Source organism: Mustela nivalis (genome assembly GCF_964662115.1).
Source record: "Mustela nivalis genome assembly, chromosome: 13".
NCBI classification, from domain to species: Eukaryota; Metazoa; Chordata; class Mammalia; order Carnivora; family Mustelidae; genus Mustela; species Mustela nivalis.
The window spans coordinates 9894090-9915805 of record NC_139032.1 but is presented as its reverse complement, the minus strand read 5'-3'; the positions used below and the strand labels follow the sequence as shown (position 1 = coordinate 9915805).

The 21716-nt window shown below is 36.3% G+C and overlaps 1 protein-coding gene across 8 annotated transcripts in view; it reads right to left on the bottom strand.

The window, feature by feature from the left end:
• Nucleotides 1–21716, bottom strand: part of LOC309846978 (zinc-regulated GTPase metalloprotein activator 1A) — a 55478-nt gene that overhangs the window by 23292 nt on the left and 10470 nt on the right. For all 8 annotated transcript variants that reach the window (XM_082696664.1, XM_082696665.1, XM_082696667.1 and 5 more), the window contains 3 exons: nt 8534–8593; nt 6953–6990; nt 1570–1616 (listed from right to left, as the gene is read on the bottom strand). In XM_082696664.1, coding sequence (XP_082552790.1) covers nt 1570–1616; nt 6953–6990; nt 8534–8593 — 145 coding nt within the window. The remainder of the gene's footprint in view (nt 1–1569; nt 1617–6952; nt 6991–8533; nt 8594–21716) is intronic.

The window sequence follows — 21716 nt, the reverse complement described above, 5'->3', positions numbered from 1 at the left end:
AAATAGAAGTTCTATTTTCTGTTAACAGGAGTAGCAGAGCTGAGGATTCTTTAAATTTTCCTCAATTCTTCAAGAAATTCTAATCCCTAGACTATTTATTCCTAATTCTAGTTTTATGCTACCTGAAGATAAAGCCATTTATTTCAAAGGAGATAGGCAAATTCTTAAAAATAAGTTAACTTTGATTTACTGAAAAAGCAAGTTTCAACAGTATGTACATTGCATCATAATCTCATTTCTGTTTAAGTTTTCTATGAATAAAGATTTAATGTGGATATCATCAAATATAAACAGTTACTATCTTTAAATTGCAGCCCTTCTATATTTAACTTTATTTATTGCTTTTTAAAGATGTATTTATTTGAGAGAGAGAAAAGAAGTGGGAGGAAGGGGCAGAGAGACAGGGTGAGAGAGAGAGAGGCAGACTCCCGGCTGAGCACAAAGCCTGACTCTGGGCTGGATCTCACACCCACAGAACATGACCTAAGCCAAAATCAAGTCGCTTAACTGAACAAGCTACCCAAGTGCCCCACTTTCATTGTTGCTTTTATGACACTTTGCTATTTTCTATTTGGCTTATTTATATTTTCCATAATAAATATACTTTAATAAGGAAGAAAATTACAAAAGTGTTTAAGTTCAGTCTAACCTGAATCATACCTACCTACGCACTGCAGAATTCGGGCAGGATTACAGCATCACACAGCACCATACCGCAGAATGAGAGGGAGCCAGGTGCTTGCCTGCCTTCTATTATTTGTCTGGGTCATTCTTAGCAAATCTCAGGGAGACCCCCCTCCAACCTCAGCAGCGCACTTAGCAACAGTGGATTATCCCAAAGCCTTCTTCCCCCGTTAGGAAGAATATGCTTAGGGTAGGCAAACTGATTTAAATATTTCTAAGTCTTAAGACAACCCAGTTAGGACGAAGGTACTAAACAAAAAAATGTTCTAAATACCAATTAAAACTTTTTTCATATTTCTTCCTCTTTTGTTCTGAATAACAGTGAATACGTAAATGAAATGAATTACTGCTGAAGAATGTAGTAAGTGAACCAACTCTTTTTTTTATAATCCTCTTGAATCCCAATGAAACTATGTAAGAACAAAAAAACAGTTTTAAATGTTCACCATTCCCAAGCTCCTCTCAAAGAACTGCTATGCCCAACAACACTCATTTTAAGCTGTATATAAAAGTTTTAAATAAAATTTTAGTTATCAGGGCACCTGGGTGGCTCAGTGAGTTAAGCCTTTGCCTTCGGCTCAGGTTGTGATCTCAGGGTCCTGGGATCGAGGCCAGCATGGACCTCTCTACTCGGTGGGGAGCCTGCTTCCCCCTCTCTCTCTGCCTGCCTCTCTGCCTGCTTGTGATCTCTCTGTCAAATAAATAAATAAAATCTTTAAAACAATTTTTTTTAGTTATCAGACCATTATAAACGGCAATTCAATTTCAGGAAAAAAAGATAACAAATTTTCCTTTACTCTGTTTCTGTATTTCTCACTTTGGTTTTCAGAATAATTTTCTCTTTTCAATTAGCCAGTAATCAATATATACTTTGAATATGAATACCTAGAAGCTTCATTGATAAGGCCATCTGGTTTTTCTTCTTCTAAATGCTAAACAAAAACAAAGTTTTAAAAAAGTTACTGTGGGAAAACACAAATGCTAATTTCAACACAAAGAATTTTACTTTTGACACACCTTTCTTGCTTCTAATATAGATTTCAACAAATTCTATTACTGAATACACAAATGCAGAGCTAATTTTTCTAATGAAATAATTTTATTCCCCATTTGTAATTATTTTCCCACAGTGAACCTGTGGGAGATTTTTGGGGGAGGGGGCAGGACTTAAATTCTGTCCCCCTGACATCTCCTTTTTCTTAAAAGGAAAACCTTCCAGATTTAAATAATGTCAATAAAAACAAAGAGCATTACAGTTCAAATTATAGGCCTCTTCCTTTTCACAAAACTGTTTTTGTTCTAAATATTCATTATTACTTACATATAAAAGAGGTAACCACTGAAATAAACTTTCTTAAAATCTAATACACTTCCATCCATCCCAGTCCCATACCTCACTTTGCACCCCAGCATCACACACAATACAGATTCAGTGCTGAGCCCCTCCTACTCCCTTGAAACAAGCTGTGGGAAGGCCTCAGCCCCAATTCTAGCCTAAGAACAGCTGATCATTTAGAGAAACCCACACCTGACTGACCTGGCCCCTCAGTGTAACTGTTTACCTCGCTGACTTCTCCGGAGTCAAGCCAGCTCCAAAAAAAAAAAAAAAATGTGACACTGACCCAGCTAGCTTTCATGTCCCTAGAAGCAGTTATTACCTTTCCATAATTCTCTTTAAACCCCTAAAGGCATCAATGCCCATAAGGTTCATCCTGCAAAACATTCCACCTTCGTTACTTTAACCTTCAATACTTGCTCCCTGTCACAAGAAAAAGCTGCCTTGTGAGGTCAGAGGCAATTTGATTATATTAATATTCTTTGTATTTGAAATCAAACTTCACAAATTCTTAAATCATTTTACATACATTATCTCATTTAGCCTTCAAAGGATTAGAGGAAATGACTATTCTCATTTTATAAAAGAAGAAACTAAATCTAATACTGTCACAATAGTATCATAATAGTATTATAGGATACTCTTTTTTTATACAGGGGTATTTTTCAAAAACTGAAATCATACTCAATATAAGTAAAATGATCATAATTTTAAAACCTTGTGAATGAAAGCTTTTTATGTCACATAAAATCAATCTTGGATGCGGATGTTACACAAGTGTTAACAATCATGTAAGAGTATACTCATAGAGATTACCTAAAAATTGCATTCATCATTCCACTATTATTACAGTACTGAATCAAAAACTGTTCCTTGCCAAAAGACGAGTTTACTATTTTTGTTAATTATTCTTAGCCTGTGGCCACTGCAAATCCTATTACTATGTCCTGTAGAGAATAAGGCTGTTACCATCCTGGAAATAGTTAACTGGCACCAGGCTCAAAAAATATCTGTTGAATGAATTCTAGTTAACACTCCTATTTGTTGACAAAGATGAGTGGATGTTGTTATTTGAAATATTCTATATAATGTGCAGCAACAAATCCCCTTCTATTCAGCAGTTCATCTATTTAATAAAGATGTATTTTTAGCAAGGTACCTATTTCTGAAATATCCCGGGATATTCCAGATTTGAAAATTTGAAACATTTTTCAAAATATTTTATCACTGACCTTTTGGGAACCTTATTTACATATGAATTTGGGGCTATCTGGCTGTGAGTTGGTGGTGTATAAAAAAAGGCATGGCAGGAAAATTAGATTTTTTGTTTTTGAATTTCCATACCTAAATGGAACTAATAGTAGTTTCACAAAGTTACCCATGTTTTTAACACATTTACTTCTCCAGAAGATTAGAAATCTATATGTAAAGCTAACTGGGAAAAAACACATTTTACTACCTTCAAGCTGTCAAGAAGTACCAAATATAAAAAAAAACACGTTAAAATCCCCAAAATAAAAATGACCAATGTGTACAATTCTATTATGGATAAAGCACATAATTATCACACATAATTATACAAAAGGAGACAAAATCCCCATTCTATACACTTCTGAAGGCCATACAAACATAAAGAAATAATAAATGCACACTAGCATTTATTTTCTCCAGGTATTAGCCCGATATTTACTTCCCTTATGCAACTTCCTATTTCCCCAAGCCAAACTCTGCAAAAAGACTAAAATCAGTGTCTGTTATTCAAAGGGACATTCTCCAATATTCATGACTCAGTTGGACAACTTCCATTTATAAAGTTAAAAAGTGGGAATTTTGAGATTCTGTTCTACCTGTACAAGCAAGGAAGGAAAACACCTGCAAATTTTTTTTCCAAAAATTTTAGAGTGAGTGTGTGTGTGTGTGTGTGTGTGAGAGAATGTATACATATACCCAAAGGATTCCTCATCTCTGCTGAGAGACCATGGCTTTTGCTTATATATTAAAAAAGACAAAAATGATTTTGGTACTAATGAACACAACACGTCCCAAAAATCAAGGTTCAACCCTCCAACTCAGCACACGTAAGAAAGAAAGAAACCCTCTGAAATAACACCACTGTAGACCCCTCTCCCGCAGAAACAGAAATAAGCTGGACTTATTTCATTTCTTTCCATTTGGGTCACTGTTTTTGACCCAAATGGAAAGAAATCTAGTGTCAGAGATGTCAGACGACATTTTAAAAAAAGCATCAGAAGCTCTCTCTTCTCCAAGGACTGGTTATAGATCTGATGCTATTTCAGCTGTTAGAAAACGATTGTTGCATAATGTCAATCTATTTATTTTTCCAGTCTTTTCCAAGCCCAACTGTTTTCTGACTGAATTGTTTCAACAGCTAGTGCAGTGTAACAGAGGAGCCAGAGAGAAACCTCTCACTTGACCTTTCCTGTGTAACTTCATCCATTGATTCTATTGCATTCAATGCTGTCACGTTTGTAGAACTGAAAAGAACAATGTTGGTAGCCTGGGTGTCAAGTCCTGAGAATAGAGAGCTGTCATTTGAAGTTGTCCAATTCTTTGCCCGTGATTAAAAAATGAATATTTCAGATCAATGGGTGGCAATCCCATTAGAGTGATAGCCCATGATATCAATTACCACTTCAGTTTCAATTTGGCTGCCCGGCCACAGGGTACCATTTCTCAGCTTTCCTTGTGATGGGCTGGCTCTGTGAAGCATGACATCCTTAAATTGCTGCCCATCATCCAAGTGTCATTACTCGCACTGCCTCAGAATGCTCTGAATCACAAGCAGCTACTGGGGTCAAGCTGTGCAACCAGAGGAATTGGACAAGTGGGCAAATCCTTCATATAAAGGAAAAGTTATTTATCTGGCATCTGACTTAGAAAATCTAAAGTTTCCATTATCCTGACAGTATGTCAGTTTTGTGTAGGTATATTGATTTAATAATTTAAGAGGTTTTATCAAGGTGGCAGGAGGTTAAACGTTTACTGTGTTTGCATTATTCAGAATGTTGCTTTGTTTATTTGGCCCCAATTACACTGATAATAGATTCTATTTAACTCCTCTGCACATCCAAATAAACACATAAAATTATTCAACTCTGGGTGTGATATGTTAAGTCTACCAAGAAAACAAATAAAATACCTTAACTGCTACCTCTCCCATGGGTATCCCAAATTTGGTAATAAATGTATATAAGAGAGGAGTTCAAACATGCCCATAGTAAACATACAGAACTAACAACTTGATTTATTTGGATTCCTCCATGAATATTTTATTAGAAATATCATGATTTCAGAAAAGTCAGAATTTTTCTGAGTAAATCTATAATACTGGGAATCTTGCTTTGATTCTTTTTTTCTTTCTTTCTTTTCTTTGATTCTTAAGATGACTAATAAATTTGGACTTAAAATCTACAAAGAAATAATTTTCCAAACAGGTCAAATTAGGTGCCCTATTCCTGAGGGAACTAAAGGGCTAGTGAAGGGATACTGGGAGCCACTTAATAAGCCTGCTGTATTCTGAGAGCATAACTTTATTGAAGGTTTGGAAGGAAAACACTTTTAAGATTTTATTTTCTTAAGTAATCTCTACACCTGACATGAGGCTCGAACTCACAGCCCTGAGATCAAGAGTCGCACGCTCTACCAACTGAACCAGCCAGGTGCCCCAGTAGGAAAACGTTTTCAAGTTAACAAATTCAGATATACGATGGAGTAGAATACAAAACTGAAGTGTATTTTAATTTTATTTATATATTTATTTGACAGAGACAGAGAGAGATCTCAAGCAGGCAGAGAGGGAGGCAGAAAGAGAGGGGGAAGCAGGCTTCCCACTGAGCAGAGAGGCCGATGTGGGGCTCGATCCCAGGACCCTGAGATCATGACCTGAGACAAAGGGAGAGGCTTAACCTACTGAGCCACCCAGGTGCCCCGAATGTGTATTTTTAAATATTAAATTTAAACTTCTGACAAATGATTATTTAGAAGGCTATCCACATCCTAGATTGAGTTGGGGAGATGGAGGATAATTTCATTCTCTTTTCCCTTTAGTAATATTTCACTTGGAAAGTTGAAAAATACTGTTTTATTTTATGCAACATGTTTCTAAAAATCTTACTAAGTGCATTTTATGAATTTAAGTTCATTTAAATGCATTTGAAGAACTTGGTAGTTACGAAAACATTCACAGGAGGCTGCCTTTTAAGGGAGAGTTTATCCTCAATACACATATGTATAAATCCTGATTTCTTCAAAATAAGGTAAAGCAATTATTTTATTTTATTTATTTTTTTTTTAAAGATTTTATTTATTTATTTGACAGACAGAGATCACAAGTAGGCCGAGAGGCAGGCAGAGAGAGAGAGAGGAGGAAGCAGGCTCCCTGCTGAGCAGAGAGCCCGATGCGGGACTCGATCCCAGGACCCCGAGATCATGACCTGAGCCGAAGGCAGCGGCTTAACCCACTGAGCCACCCAGGCGCCCCAAGCAATTATTTTTTAATGCAGTGGTTTCCAGTCTGTGTCTGATAGAACTTTAGCACGAGAAAAAAGTTCTCATATGCTTTATCAATCTCAATTGCTTCTACCAAATGGAAAAATACATCAACATTGAGGCTGAGTCCCAGTAAGGAGTTACACATACCCAAACTTTATGCTGTAATATCATCTTTACAAAATATTACACTTCCAACTTCTATCACATTAAGCCAGAGTAATAAAAAATAAATATTTAATTTTAAAACAATAATTAAAAGACACAGAAGTTTCATCTATTGCTTATGATATGAGCAACAGATGAAGTTAAAACTTTTTGTTAAAATATTCAAACAAAAATGTAGAAAAAATAATATAATCAATTCCCAGATACCTAGCTTTTAACAAATTATTAGCAACTCACAGCAATCTTTCAACTTACTTTTAATCCATATTTTGAATCCACAACAGTTATGATACCTACAAAAGAATACATCTTTTAGTCACCTTTATGTTTAAGAATGAAAATCATAACCTATTTAAATTCACAAATTTTACTCAGTAAATATTTTTTTGTTGTTGTGCCAAAGCTGATATTTAATTCAATTCTATGAACAAGCAGATACATTTCAAATGTGTACTGAGTGCCTAGCACCATTTTAAAGCATTAGAGAGGCTATAAAATACTTTTTTAATTGAATAAACAAAGAAGTAAATAAGAAAATAAGATTTCTTTGGCCTTAAAAAAGCTTACAATCCAGGGTGGGATTATGGACATTGGGGTGGGTATGTGCTTTGGTGAGTGCTGTGAAGTATGTAAACCTGGTGATTCACAAACCTGTACCCCTGGGGATAAAAATATATGTTTATAAAAAATAAAAAATTAAAAAAAAATAGGAAAAGTGAGAGAATATTTGTAACATTAAAAAAAAAAAAAAAAAAAGCTTACAATCCAAAATATGATGAGACAAATTCCATAATATAAACTGGGATGTGATAAACCATCAAGACAGGTTATTTCCAGTTTATATTCACATTATCAAAATCAAGACTTCTCTTTCTTTTTTTTTTTTTTTTAAAGATTTTATTTATTTATTCGACAGAGAGAGAGAGAGATCACAAGTAGGCAGAGAGGCAGGCAGAGAGAGAGGAGGAAGCAGGCTCCCTGCTAAGCAGAGAACCCGACGTGGGGCTCGATCCCAGGACCCTGGGATCATGACCTGAGCCGAAGGCAGAGGCTTTAACCCACTGAGCCACCCAGGTGCCCCAAAATCAAGACTTTTCTTAACATTTAATTTACTGCTTAATAAATCTGAGATACCTTAAGATATCTTATTCCTAGTAATTTGCACCAAATCTAACTCACACAAGTATTTTCCATAACACGTACCTAAGTTTCCAACGGTCAATTAGTTTGGCAACCTCTGAATTTGTACGTCGAGTAATTTTTTCAAATGGTAAGAGCAGAATGAGTCTGATGATGCCTAGGGAATTCAACCAGCTACACACTACATACACTAGAGCCAAATGATTAGGCACAGTCTTAAATTTCACTCTTGAGTCTATGGAAGACCTGGTTTAAAGAAAGGTAAAGGGTAGGCAGAAAGTTTCCTTATATCTTAAATAAAGTCTATGAATAAAACTGCCCAAAAGTGTTAAGGCAAAGAAGTAAGGGGTGGGTGGGGACTTTAATTCTTATCTTCAAGGGAAAATGAAAGCAAAAATAGAATCCTCATACTGCATATTTTAAATAAAGTAGAATAAATCAAATATAGGATATAAGAAACTGACATAGCATTTTAAAAGGAAAACCTTAGCGGAAGCACTAAATTGGGAGCTGACACTGAGACCTTACATCTAGTTCTACCACTGAATGGGGCTTTGGAATCTTACTTCATTATCAAACTAAACAAATTTAAAAAGAGTAAAAATGCGAAGATTAAAATTATAATGTGAACAACAACAAAAAATTTAACCGTAACATTTTACTTGAAAACAAAAGAATATTTGCTTTTCAACTTACCATCAAGATAAATATCAACCCCTAATTCAGCATCAACCCAAAACATAGAAGCTACAGCACCTGAAAAATATATAAAATATTCATCAAACAAAAATATTTACTCAAACTGAGAAACACTATGCTAACTAGGCTGTTTTAACATGTCCTAACAGAATTAGGCAAACACATATACAAATGATGTATGGCTTTCCAAATTTCTTTATGGGAATTACAATGACAGAATCTTTTGCTATTTGTACTCATTTCTTCCCCTCTCCCTTTTTGCCCCCAACTCTGAAAAAAGGAAAGAAAGGAAAAGAAAAACAGATTAGCTCTTATCACATACAAACCCAACACCAAGCTTCTGCCGATGCCATAATAATCTGCCAATAGATACTACCAAATAATTTAGTACTATGGATATGTGCACATGGGAATTATTTTTATGTTTTCTGTCCCTAATTTAATAATCACGCAGTTCATAAATAATCAGTTATCTCTCTAAAGGGAAGCAAAACACAACATAGGTAATTCGGAAGCCACTTGACCGAAAAAGAGAAAAACTTGTAAGTTTTAGAGAAGAAAAAAGACCAGAGGCAAAATTGTATACTCTATGGCATTACCAGTAAAACCTTATACTGTTTATTTAATACTGATATAAAATGTGGGTCTGAGGAAAAATAATTTCTAAATAAGAAATTGAAACTTGTTTTTGACGCACACTGGTTCAGTAGCAAAGCACACACCCTGATCAGTATGCCACTACGCAAGAAAAGGGAAACTGGCCGTAAAGAAAGTATGTGATTTTTCAAAGCATCACAGGTCCAGTTACTGACAGGGCTGTCTAAAAGAATGAGTACTGGGGAAAAACAAGGATAACTGAACTCATTCCCATGTCTGAAGCTGTCCACCTAGCCCGAGGAGATGTGGTCCCCCAAGCATCACTCTGTGTCAACAGTGAAATACCTGTCAGCTGTTTACAGTGATTACTCATGCAAGATATAGCAAGGGCCACAAGATCTAATGGTTTCCTGATACCTATTGATTTTTTCCCAAAAACTTAATAGTTTTCCAATTTGACTGAAATAGGATTTGTGAGTAACAGGAGAGAATCAATGCCTGTTCTTTTCAAGGAAATTACTTTACCATGACAATTATTTAGCTTAGAACTGGAGAGTGTCAGTCTCCTAAACGGGAAACAACTGAATTGCCAATAAGAATTTTCTTCACTTACTTGGCTAACAACATGATTTTAATTAATGAGGGGGAAAAAAGGAAATCTACTATGAGCATCATTTACTCCAAACAGTAAGTCATAAAAGAGACTTAATTTTTTTTCACTCAATAAAATTCCACCTTGCTCATAAACCTTTTTTTAAATTCATGGATTACTATTCAAATAGCTTACAAGTCCCACACAGTTAACATTCATGTTGTATTAAGTTGAATTACAAGAGGGTATTGGAGCTTTTTTTTCTAAATCTGATGTGCATCTTTGGTAATATCAGGCTACCCAAGAAGCAACTATCTGAAACTCAGATGCAGGTGTGTTTAGCAAGAGGAATAAAGATGAGAGAGTAAGTTGATCAGTAGTTCCAAACCCAGGCTGATTTTTCTCCCCAGGGGGTATTTGTCAACGTCTAAAGATATTTTTAATCATTTCAACTAGGGAAATGGTGCTGATATTTAGTGGGTAGAAGCCAGGGATGCTGTTAAACATCCCACAAGGCAAAAAACAGAACAAAACAAAACAAAGAAACAAAAACATCCCACAATCCATAAGACAATCCCCTACAAAAAGGAACTATCCAATCCAAAATATTTAAGTTGTGCCAGTGTTAAGAAACCCTTAGCTAGATTATAGAATCTCCCTTATTCAAAACCAATTACAACAAAAATTTAAAATAAAATTTAAAAGCCAAATTTTTATTAGCAATAACAAAATATATAACCTCCTACGATGAATACTGAAGAGTGATAGTCTAAATAAGAAACAAAGTCCTGGGCGCCTGGGTGGCTCAGTGGGTTAAAGCCTCTGCCTTCGGCTCAGGTCATGATCTCAGGGTCCTGGGATCGAGTCCCGCATCAGGCTCTCTGCTCAGCAGGGAGCCTGCTTCCTCCTCCTCTCTCTCTCTCTCTCTGCCTGCCTCTCTGCCTACTTGTGATCTCTGTCAAATAAATAAATAAAATCTTTAAAAAAAAAAAAAAAGAAAGAAAGAAAACAAAGTCCTATGTGACTTCTGATAATTCTTCATTCTACGCCCATCAATAAATGGTTGTAGGGGAAGAGTTTACAGAATCCAAATACTTACCAGAAACAGCTTTCAAAATGGTATGGGGAACTGAACAAGAAGTAAGTAATACAGGAAAAAGTCAACCAAGGGTAAATTTTCTAACCATTTCTGTATTTTTTTAAAAAGATTTTATTTGAGAGAGAGACAAATGAGAGAGCATTAGAGGGGAGAAGGTCAGAGGGAGAAGCAGACTCCCCATGGAGTTGGGAGCCCGATGCAGGATTTGATCCTGGACTCCGGGATCATGACCTGAGCCAAAGGCAGTCGCATAACCAACTGAGCCACCCAGGCATTCACCATTTCTACATTTTTGGAGGAGGGGGTCACCTTCTAGGGCTCAGAACAAAATGAATCGAAAGGTCTGAGGCTCGAGGATATACCCACACTAGATATGGAATATATATTCATGAGTAGCTGGAGGAAATTCAAGGGAGGAACACTTGGGTACTTTAAAGAGAGCTGAGCCTGAAAGTCTGCTTGCCCATCTGAGAGATCTGACTGGATCTCTCAGTCACCCTTTTTCCTTTGCTTCCCCTTCCCTGCTCCCAGCAATACCCAACATTCAAATTGAGGTGTAGGAGAAAAACACGTTTAGGTAAGATGGGTAAGATATTAAAAGTAATTCAACACCATATGTAAGTAGACCAATGTTCTCTACGCCAATCACCAACATGCTGAAAAAACCAATGCACAAATATTACAGCTTAGAAGAAAACAAAAAAGATGAAAGAAAGAAAAATGTTAAAGAAATGAATAAGGCATATAAATGGCATAGAACCCATTCTGGGAGGAAACATAACCAAAGAAACATAATCAAAGAAAATTCTGAAAGGTCTATTCATAATAGAGAACTTAAAAAACAACATAATCAATTAAAAACAAACTCTCAAAGGCAAGAGAAAGCAGAGTAATATGAAATGGTACTTTGTGAAAGAAATAAATGTATATACCCAATAAACATATCATTACTTAACGAATTCTTTTAAAAGATCAAGGTTGGAATAGACACTGGTGGAAACAGAATTACTGACAAAAAGGAACATGTGAGATGATTAAATACAGAAGCAAAAGACAATTCGAAGATAAAAGATAGGGAGAACAAAAGAAAATTCAACATAGGGGAAATTGGTGTCATAAAGTAGAGGACCCAATAATTGGACCAAAAAAAAGATCCTTATGGTAATAAATAAGGAAAATGCTCCTAAATGAATACATAAATTTACAGACAAAAGAGCATACTGTAATCCAAGAAAAAATGATTACAGAGGACATGTAGATGTACTTTGGTTATATTACTGACCTTCAAAAACAAAGGAAACAATTGTCAGGCATTTTGGATGAAAAAGCAAGTCACTTTCCAGGAGGCAGAAAAAAAAATATTAGACTTTTCTATAGTAACAGTCATTGCCCTAATATAATAAGATAATGACCATAAAGTTCTAATGAAAGTGTTCCCTAACGATATTATCTCCTGCCAAGTTGTTTTTCAACAATGAAAACACCAGATAGACACACACAATACATTAAAGGAAACAAAAGCATTAAAACTCAAAAATACATCACTCATAAATCCTTTCTGATAAAATAAAAAAGGAAATCCAGCCAACCAAAAATTACCGAGAGATCAAGAAGTAATATTTGCTAAGTTCTGAGGGAAGTTAATTGTGATCTGGAAATTTTGTACCTAGTCAATCCTTCAGTTATAAAAACAAAGGACAAGCATTCTCAAGGAAGTATGCAAGACCTCAAGAAGGGGGGAACCTGGGTGGTTCAGTCAGTCGAGAGTCTGACTCTGGGTTTCAGCTCAGGTCGTGATCTGTGTCATGAGACTGCACCCCACGTCGGGCTCTGCGCTCAGCATGAAGTCCTCTTGGGACTTTTCTCTCCCTTCCCCTCTGTCCCTGCTCCCAACTCTCTCTCCCTCTCTAATAAATTCTTTAAATCTTTTTTTTTTAATCTTTTTTTTTTTTTAAGATTTAAAAAAAAGTGAAGGAACACAGCATCTGTAGCTTTAAAGGATTACCTGACCATGAAAATCAGTCCAATCAAGAGATTCATCAACTCAGGAATGGAGAAGCCACAGTACTGAGCTAATGAGGACTAAAACTGTTTAACATAGAACTAAACAAAGTATGAGAGAATGTAAATGTTAGAAATCTTAACACCACCACATACAATAAATCAACCACACTAAGTGATAGTGTTCATTCCCTACTCCTTTATGTCAGGGAGTCAAGAAATACTCTGAACTGACACATATAGTTAAAACTAACTCATCCCATTTGTTTATGGTTTTATTTTTAAGATTTTATGTATTCATTTGACAGATAAAGAGACAGCAAGAGAGGGAACACAAGCAGGGGAGAGTAGGATAGGGAGAAGCAGGCTTCCTGCTGAACAGAGAGCCCAAAGTGGGACTCGATCCTGGGACCCTGGGATCATGATCTGAGTGGAAGGCAGAAGCTTAACAACTGAGCCACCCAGGCACCCCTGTTTATGCTCTTTATAACCTTTTTATCCCCTTAACTCATATCCCTTCCAGTGGAAAAGCATTTTTCTGATAATTTAGGATTCCTTCATTCTTTCAAGTTCTTTTTTCAATTACGTAGTAATTTTTTTGCTTCTACCCACCTTTTATTGAGTAATTTATTAAATTCATTTTAATGACATTAATAGGTGATTAGTGGAGTATCTAACACATGTTGGCTAACTTTAGGTGGTTTACATATATAATATACATATTTTTAATTGAGTAAAATGGTATTTGACCTTATATTAGTTTCAGGTGTATTGTATAATGATTCCATATTTGTGTACATTACAAAGTGATCATCATAGGAAATCTAGTTACCATCCAAAACACATAATTGACCCCCTTCATCCATTTCAGTCCTCTAAACCCTTTCCCCTCTGATAACCATCAATCTGTTCCCTGTATCTGAGTTTTGTTTTTTCTTTTATTAGGTTCCACAGATTGATGAAATCTAACTTATTTCCCAGAGTTTGATACCCTCAAGGTCCATTCCCGTTGTCACAAATAGCAAGGCCACTGTATATATATATATATAGCACATCTTTCTCCATTCATCCATCAACAAACTCTTAAGTTGCTTCCATATCTTGGCTACTGTAAATAATGATGTAATGAACATAGGGGTGCAAATATCTTTTCAAATTAGTTTTCGTTTTCTTCAGAAAAGTACATACAATAAAATAGCTGATTACATGATAGTTCTATATTTAATGTTTCGAGGAATCACCATAGTAATGAAAGTGTATGCAAATGGAAAACCACCACTTTCTGCAGTAGCGGCACCAGTCTGCGTTCCCACCAACAGTGCATGAGGGTTCCCTTTCCTCTGCATCCTCACCACTTATTTCTTGCCGATTTGAATATAATAGGTGTCCGGTGGTATCACACTGTGGTTTTGATTTGCATTTCCCTGGTAATTAGTGAATCTGAGCATCTTTTCATGTGCCTGTTGGGCACCTCCATATGTTCTTTGGAAAAATGTCTATTTGGATCCTCTGCATTCTTTTCAGTTGTTTTTTGTTTTGTTTTGCTACTGAGTCTTTACACATTTTGGATATTAACCTTATCAAATACATGATTTGCAAATATTTTCTCCTGTTTTTTCATTTTATGGATGGCTTCCTTTGCTGTCCAAATGACTTTTAATTTTATATAGTCCCAATTACTGATTTTTGTTTTGTTGCCTTTGCTTTTAGTTAGATCCAAAAATTCAACACCAAGATGGATGTCAAGGAGCTAAATATCTGTTTCCTTCTAGGAGTTTTATGGTTTCAGGTTTTATATTCAAGTCTTCCCTCCATTGAGTTAACTTTTTTATCATGTAAGACAGTAGTCTAGTTTCATTCATGTAGCTGTCCAGTTTTTCCATCACCATTTATTGAAGAATCTTTTCTGCTCATTGTATATTCTTGCCTCCTTTGTCATAGTTTAATTGGCCAGAAAAGCATGGGTTTATATATGGGTTCTCTATTGTTTCATTGATCTGTTTTTATGTCAATACCATACTGTTTTCATATTACAGCTTTGAAGTACAGTTTGAAGTCTGGGACTGTGACATTTCCCATTTGCTCTTCTTTCTCTCTCACTTTTTTTTTTTTTTTTTTAAAGATCTCATTTATTTATTTGACAGAGAGAGATCACAAGTAGGCAGAGAGGCAGGCAGAGAGAGAGAGAGAGGAGGAAGTAGGCTCCCCGCTGAGCAGACAGCCCGATTCGGGACTCGATCCCGGGACCCCGAGACCATGACCTGAGCCGAAGGCAGCGGCTTAACCCACTGAGCCACCCAGGTGTCCCCCATTTGCTCTTCTTTCTCAAGCCTGCTTTGGCTATGGGGCACCTGGGTGGCTCAGGTGGTTAAGCATCTGCCTTCGGGTCAGATCATGATCCCAGGTCTGGGGATTAAGCCCTGTATCTTGTCCTCTTCTCAGTGGGGAGCCTACTTCACCCTTTCCCTCTGCCTACAGCTCCCTCCCTCCAGGTTGTGCTCTGTCAAATAAATAAATAAAATCTTTAAAAAAAAAAAAAAAGCTGCTTTGGCTATTCAGGGTCTTCTGTGATTCCCCACAAACCTTAGAATTATTTGTTGTGGGGCACCTGGCAGCTTCAGTCAGGTGAGCACGCAACTCTTGATCTCACAGTTATGCATTCAAGCCCTATGTTGGGGTGTATGTGTAGAGATTACTTAAAATATTTTTATAGCTTTGTGAGAAATGGCATTAAAATTCTGAAAGAGTTGACAACGAATATATTGCTTTGGGTAGTATGGACATTTAACAGTATTAGGTCTTTAAAAAAAGAGCATGGAGTAACTTTCTATTTTGGTGAGTTAATTTCTTTGATCAATGTCCTACAGTTTTCCACGTACAGATCTTTCACTTCCTTAGTTATGTTTATTCCTAGGTATTTTCTTTTTGATGCAAATTGTTTTGTTAGGCTTGTTGCAAGGATTGTTTCCTTAATTTCTCTGACAGTTTATTACATAGAAACACAACAGATAAGTATATACTGATTTTGTATACAGCAAATTACTAAGTTCACTTATTTTGGTTTTTTGGTAGAGTCTTTAGGGTGTTCTATATATAGAATTATGTCATCTGCAAAAAGTGATTGTTTTCTTTCTTTCCAATTTGGATGCTTTTATCTCTTTTTCTTGTGTTATTGTTGTGGGTAGGACTTCCAATACTATATCAAATAAAACAGGCAAGAATGGGCATCCTTATTTTGTTCCCAAGCTGAGGAAAAGCCTTCAGCTTTACACCATTGAGTATAGTTTGTCATGTATGGCCTTTATTATATTTAAGTACATTCCCTCTATACCCACCTTAAGAGTTTTTTATCATAAATGGACACTGAAATTTATCAAAGATTTCCTCTCCATTTACTGAGATGAGCACATGATTGTCACACTTCGTTAAGTGGTGTATCACTGACAGATTTGCAGATGTTAAAGCATCCTTGCATTCCTGGAATAAATTCCATTGATCGTGGTGTATGATCCTTTAAATATATTGTTGAATTCCGTTTGCTAATATTTTGTTGAGGATTTTTACATCTATGTTCATCACAGGTATGAGCCTATAAATTTTTCTTTAAAAGATTTTATTTATTTATTTATTTGACACAGACAGAGAGGGATCACAAGTAGGAAGAGAGACAGGCAGAGAGAGAGGGGGAAGCAGGCTCCCCGCCAAGCAGAGAGCGTGATGCGGGGCTCGATCCCAGGACGTGAGATCATGACCTGAACCGAAGGCAGAGGCTCAACCCACTGAGCCACCTCAGGCACCCCCTATAATTTTTTTTTTTATTTTATTTTTTTGGTGGTGTCCTTCTTATTTGATATCAGGGTAATGTTGACCTTATAATGAGTTTAGAAGCTTTCCCTTCTCTTCAATAGTTTGGAAGAGTTTGAGAATAGATATTACATCTTTTTTATATTTTTGGTAGAATTCTCCAATGAAAACATCTGGTCCTGAACTTGCTTACTACGTTTTTTTTTATTACAGATTCAATCTTCTTACTAGCAATGCATCTATTCAGATTTTCTATGTCTTCATGGAAGTCTGGAAGTCTTGAGAGATTATGTGTTACTAGGAATTAACCCATTTCATTATCACAGTAGTCTCTTTTGATCCTCGATTTCTGTGGTATGGTAACTTCTCTTTCATTTCTGATTTTATCTTTTTCAAAAAACAGGTTACTTTCATTGTTCTTTTTCTATTTTTTTTTTTTTTAGTCTCTATGTCATTTATTTCTTCTCTGAATCTTTATTATTTCTTTCCTTCTATTACCTATGGGATTCATTTGTTCTTTTTCTAGTTCCTTTAGGTAGAATTGTCTTTATGAACCTTACTCTCAGAACTGCTTTTGCTGCATCCTATAGATTTTAGATTGTTGTCTTTCCATTTTCATGTGTCGAGGTATTTTTTATTTCTCCTGACTTCTTCATTGACCCATTGATTATAACAGTTGCATGCTACTTAATTTCCACATATTTATGATTTTTCCAGTTTTCTTTTTATAATTGCCTTTGTCTCATACCACTATCATTGAAGAAGATATCGGAGGACACGACTTCAATCTTCTTAAATTGACTGAGACTTGTTCTGTAGTCCAGTATGTGATCTAATAGGAGAATGTTCCATATGCAGAGAAGAATATATATTCTGCTGCTTTTGGATGATATGAATTGTATACAATTAACACCTGAACAATGGAGTTGGGACGCTGACCTCCTATGCAGTCAAAAATCCACATATAACTTTTTTAAAAAGATTTATTTATTTGACAGAGAGGGACAGAAGAGTGCACAAATGCACACAATCAGGGGGAGGGGAAGAGGGAGAACCAAGCTCCCCGATGAGCAGGGAGCCCAATGACAGGCTTGATCCTAGGACCCTGGGATCATGACCTGAGCCAAAGGCAGAGGCTTAACTGACTGAGCCACCCAGATGGCCCAAATATAACTTCTGATTCCCTAAAAACTTAACTACTAATTGCCTACAGCCTTACTGATAGTATAAATAATCGGTTAGTACATATTTTGTAGGCTGTATTTTTTATCATATTCTTACAATTCTTACATATCATATCATATGATAGTATATATTACTTATACTATCATATGATAGTATAAATAATCAGTACATATTTTATAGGTTGTACTTTGTATCATATTCTTACAATTCTTACTATCATATTCTTACAATTATGTAAGATATTACAAATGATACAATCTTGTATATTTTTACAAGAAAAAAGAAAATATTATTGAGAAAATCATATGAAACAGAAAATACATTTACAGTATCGTACTGTAAAAAATCTGCATTGTAAGTGGACCTACCCAGGTCAAACCCATGTTGTTCAAGGCTTAACTGTACACTATTAAGTCCGTCTAATTTCATATGTTAAGGCTGTTATTTTCTTATTGGCTTTCTGTCTGGATAACCTATCCATTGATGTAAATGGAGTACTATAGTCTTCTAATAGTATTGCTGTCCATTTCTCCCTTAAGTCTGTTAACATTTGCTTTATATATTTAGGAATTCCTATGTTGAGTGAATAAAAATTTTCAAACGTTATATCCTCTTGTTGGCTTGACGCTTTGTCATTGTGCAATGCCCTTTATCTTGTATCACAGACTTTGTTGTAAAGTCTATTTGGTTTGATATAAGTAGAGCCACATCAGCTTTCTTTCATTTACATTTGCATGGAATATCTTTTCCACCCCTTCACTTTCAGTCTGTGCATCATTAGATCTGAAGTGGATCTCTTAAAGGCAATATATAGATGAGATGAGTCTTTTTTTTTAATCTGTTCAACTAATAGACATCTTTGAAGATGTACAAAATAAAAAATAAAAAAATAAAAATTATTTTAAAAGAGTATATCCATTTACATACATACGTGGAGAGTATGTCCATTTACATTTTAAGTAATTATTGATAGATATGTACTTCTTGCCATTTTCTCAATTATTTTCTGGCTATTTTTGTAGTTCCTGTTTTTTCTCTCATTCACTTCCCTTGCAGACTACATATACATACAAAATATGCTTATATATACATGCAGCTTATATATATACATATTTGTTTATATACTTGTTTGTATACTCATATGCTTATAGATTTTATATTTACATATACTTATATATAAATAAAAGCCTATTTCAAGTTGAAAGTACCATAAATTTGAATGTATTATAAAAACTCTAATTTCTGCTCTTCCCTCCACGTTTGTTTTTGATGTCATATTTTACATCTTCTTTGTGTATCTCTTAATTTTTATAGTTATACTTAAGTTCACTTTTGTCTTTTAACCCACATAGTAGTTTTATAAATGGTTAATTTACAACCTTTACTACATATTTGCACATACAAGAGAGATTTTTACTTTCCCATGTTTTCTCGTTAGTAGTACCTTTCCTTTTTGGCTTAAAGAAGTCCCTTTAACATGTCTTATAAGACTAATTTAGTGGTGAACTCCTTTAAGTTTTGTTCATTTAGAAAACTCTCCTCCAACGGTGAATGGCAATTGTGGCAGGTAGAATATTCTTGGCTGAAAATTTTTTCCTTTCAGCACTTGGAATCTATCATGCCACTCCCTTCTGTCCTGCAAAGGTTCATCTGAACTATCAGCTGATGGGGTTTTGGGAATTCCCTTGTACTTAACAAGTTGTTTTTCTCTTGTTGCTTTTAAGACCCTCTCTTTAATTTTTGACATTGTAATTATGTCTCTTGATGTGGATGTCTTTGAGTTCATCTTATTTGGCACTCTCTGTGCTTCTGGGACCTGGATGTCTGTCTCCTTCCCTGGGTTAGGGAAGTTTTCTCTTTCATTCTCTCTTTTCCTTCTGAGATCCCTATAATATGAATGTTATTTCACTTGATATTGTCCCTTTGGTTTCTGAAGCTATCTTTATTAATTTTGTTGTTGTTGTAGCTTTGTTTGGCTGAGTTCCACTGCCCTGTCTTCCAGGTCACTGATCCATTCTTCTTCACTTTTTCTGATGCTGAAACCTTCTAGTATATTTTTGGGTTCAGTTACTGTACTCTTCAGCTCCGTGACTTGCATTTGGTACTTCCTCATATTTTCTACCTTACTTTGTTGCAATCTAAACCATTCTTCTAACTCTGGTAAACATCTTTATAACCATTACCTTGAACTTTTTATCGGGTTGGTTAGTCATCACCACTTCATTAAGGTCTTTTTTCTGAGGTTTTGTGTCCTTCTTTTGTTTGGAAAATATTCCTGTCTCCTCATTTTGCTTGACTCTCTGTTTCTAATTATTAAGCAAAACAGTTACTTCTCCCAGTCTTGAAGGAGTGGCCTTGTATAGGAGATAAACCTTATAATTCAACGTTGCTCTAGCTTTTGGCTATCTCTCTGAAGCTTTATGTTAACTAATTAGCTTGAATTATTCTTGGTAGATCCCACATTGTTGAGAGTGTGTCAAGACCTGCCAGTGTTCCAAAAGGAATGATCTCAGTGCCTGGTTTCAGACTGACTGGAAGATAGATCCATTGGAAAAAAGATCCACAGGAAGGGGCTTTTGGAGTATACAAATATACAGCCCTGTGGCACTACCACTGTAAACCCAGCTAACCTCCAGCCCAAGAGATCTGGAGGTGTCTCCTGAACTCAACCTGCAAAAATCAGGGCTTCAGACAAGCACACAAACTTTCCGAAGGCACCACCAAGCTACACTGAGGCCGAAGGAGAGATCAAAGGTGGTGTCTCCCTGGCTACATTTTGAGAGGATCTTTGAAGCCTGTCCCTTAGGCTGGCTCCAGGACAAGTGGATGGGCCTTCCTCATAGGCAGACTAGTAGTGTGTTTCAGCAGGCTGTCTATGCAGTACCTTGGGTATGGTAGCCCTCCCCAAACTACCTTCCTATTATAATCCCATAGGGTGCAGAAATTCAAGCTTTTCCAGCCACCAGGGACAAGTGATCAACAGACATTCCCTCTGTGGACCGCACTTAAAGGCAGACTTCAGCAAGGTTGCAGGAGTACTGAGGGTGGAGCACATCCATGGCTTTAGGGATGCAGGAGAACAACGTGGGCAGGATATACCCAAGGCTTTAGTGAGGCACGGAGATGGCTGGGACAAGGCACACGCATGGCTTTAGGGAGCTGTCTGTGTCCATGGCGACTGACTGCACTAGCCAAGTGAAAGGAGAATGCAAAAATGGCACTCACAAGCACCTCTGGACCCAAAGAAAATACCAACTGGTCCCAGCTACTCCAGCAAACACTTTAGAATTAGCAAATGAATCTCCTTCCCATATAATTCAGACACTTTCAAATTGCTGCCTTTGCACTGGGTCCCAAGATGAGTGTGCTTGTGCGTAAGCCCCTCAAAAGGAGTATCTCAGATTCCCCTCAGCCTCTCAGGTTCACTATACACAAGCCCCCTTGGTTTCCAAATCCATTTGGGGAGCCTCATCTTTCCAGTGCAGGTTCCAAGGGTTGGCATACCCTAAGTGGGTTAAAAACCCATCCCTCCTCAGGTAAAGACACCAGACCTATGAAACCCCTCCCTACTCTGACTTGCTGCACCAAGCACGAAATTCTTGGCAAAACTATGTCTCCACCTCTCCTATCCATTTCAATGTGGCCCTGATTTCCTTATTGTAGAAAGAGCTGTTCTACTAGTTTTCAGTTCTTTCTGAGCAGGAATTATTCCATAAGTAACTGCAGATCTAGTGTGTCTACAGAAAGAGAGAGTTCAAGGTGTTCCTAAGCTGCCATCTTGAACTGCCTTCAAGTTCTCTCCTTTTAGATTCAAGTAAAACTAAATTAATAATTACTAAGACCAGCACAAAGAATGCAATCACATTTTTAAAAACTGTCTGTTATACAGCTTTCAGAAGCAC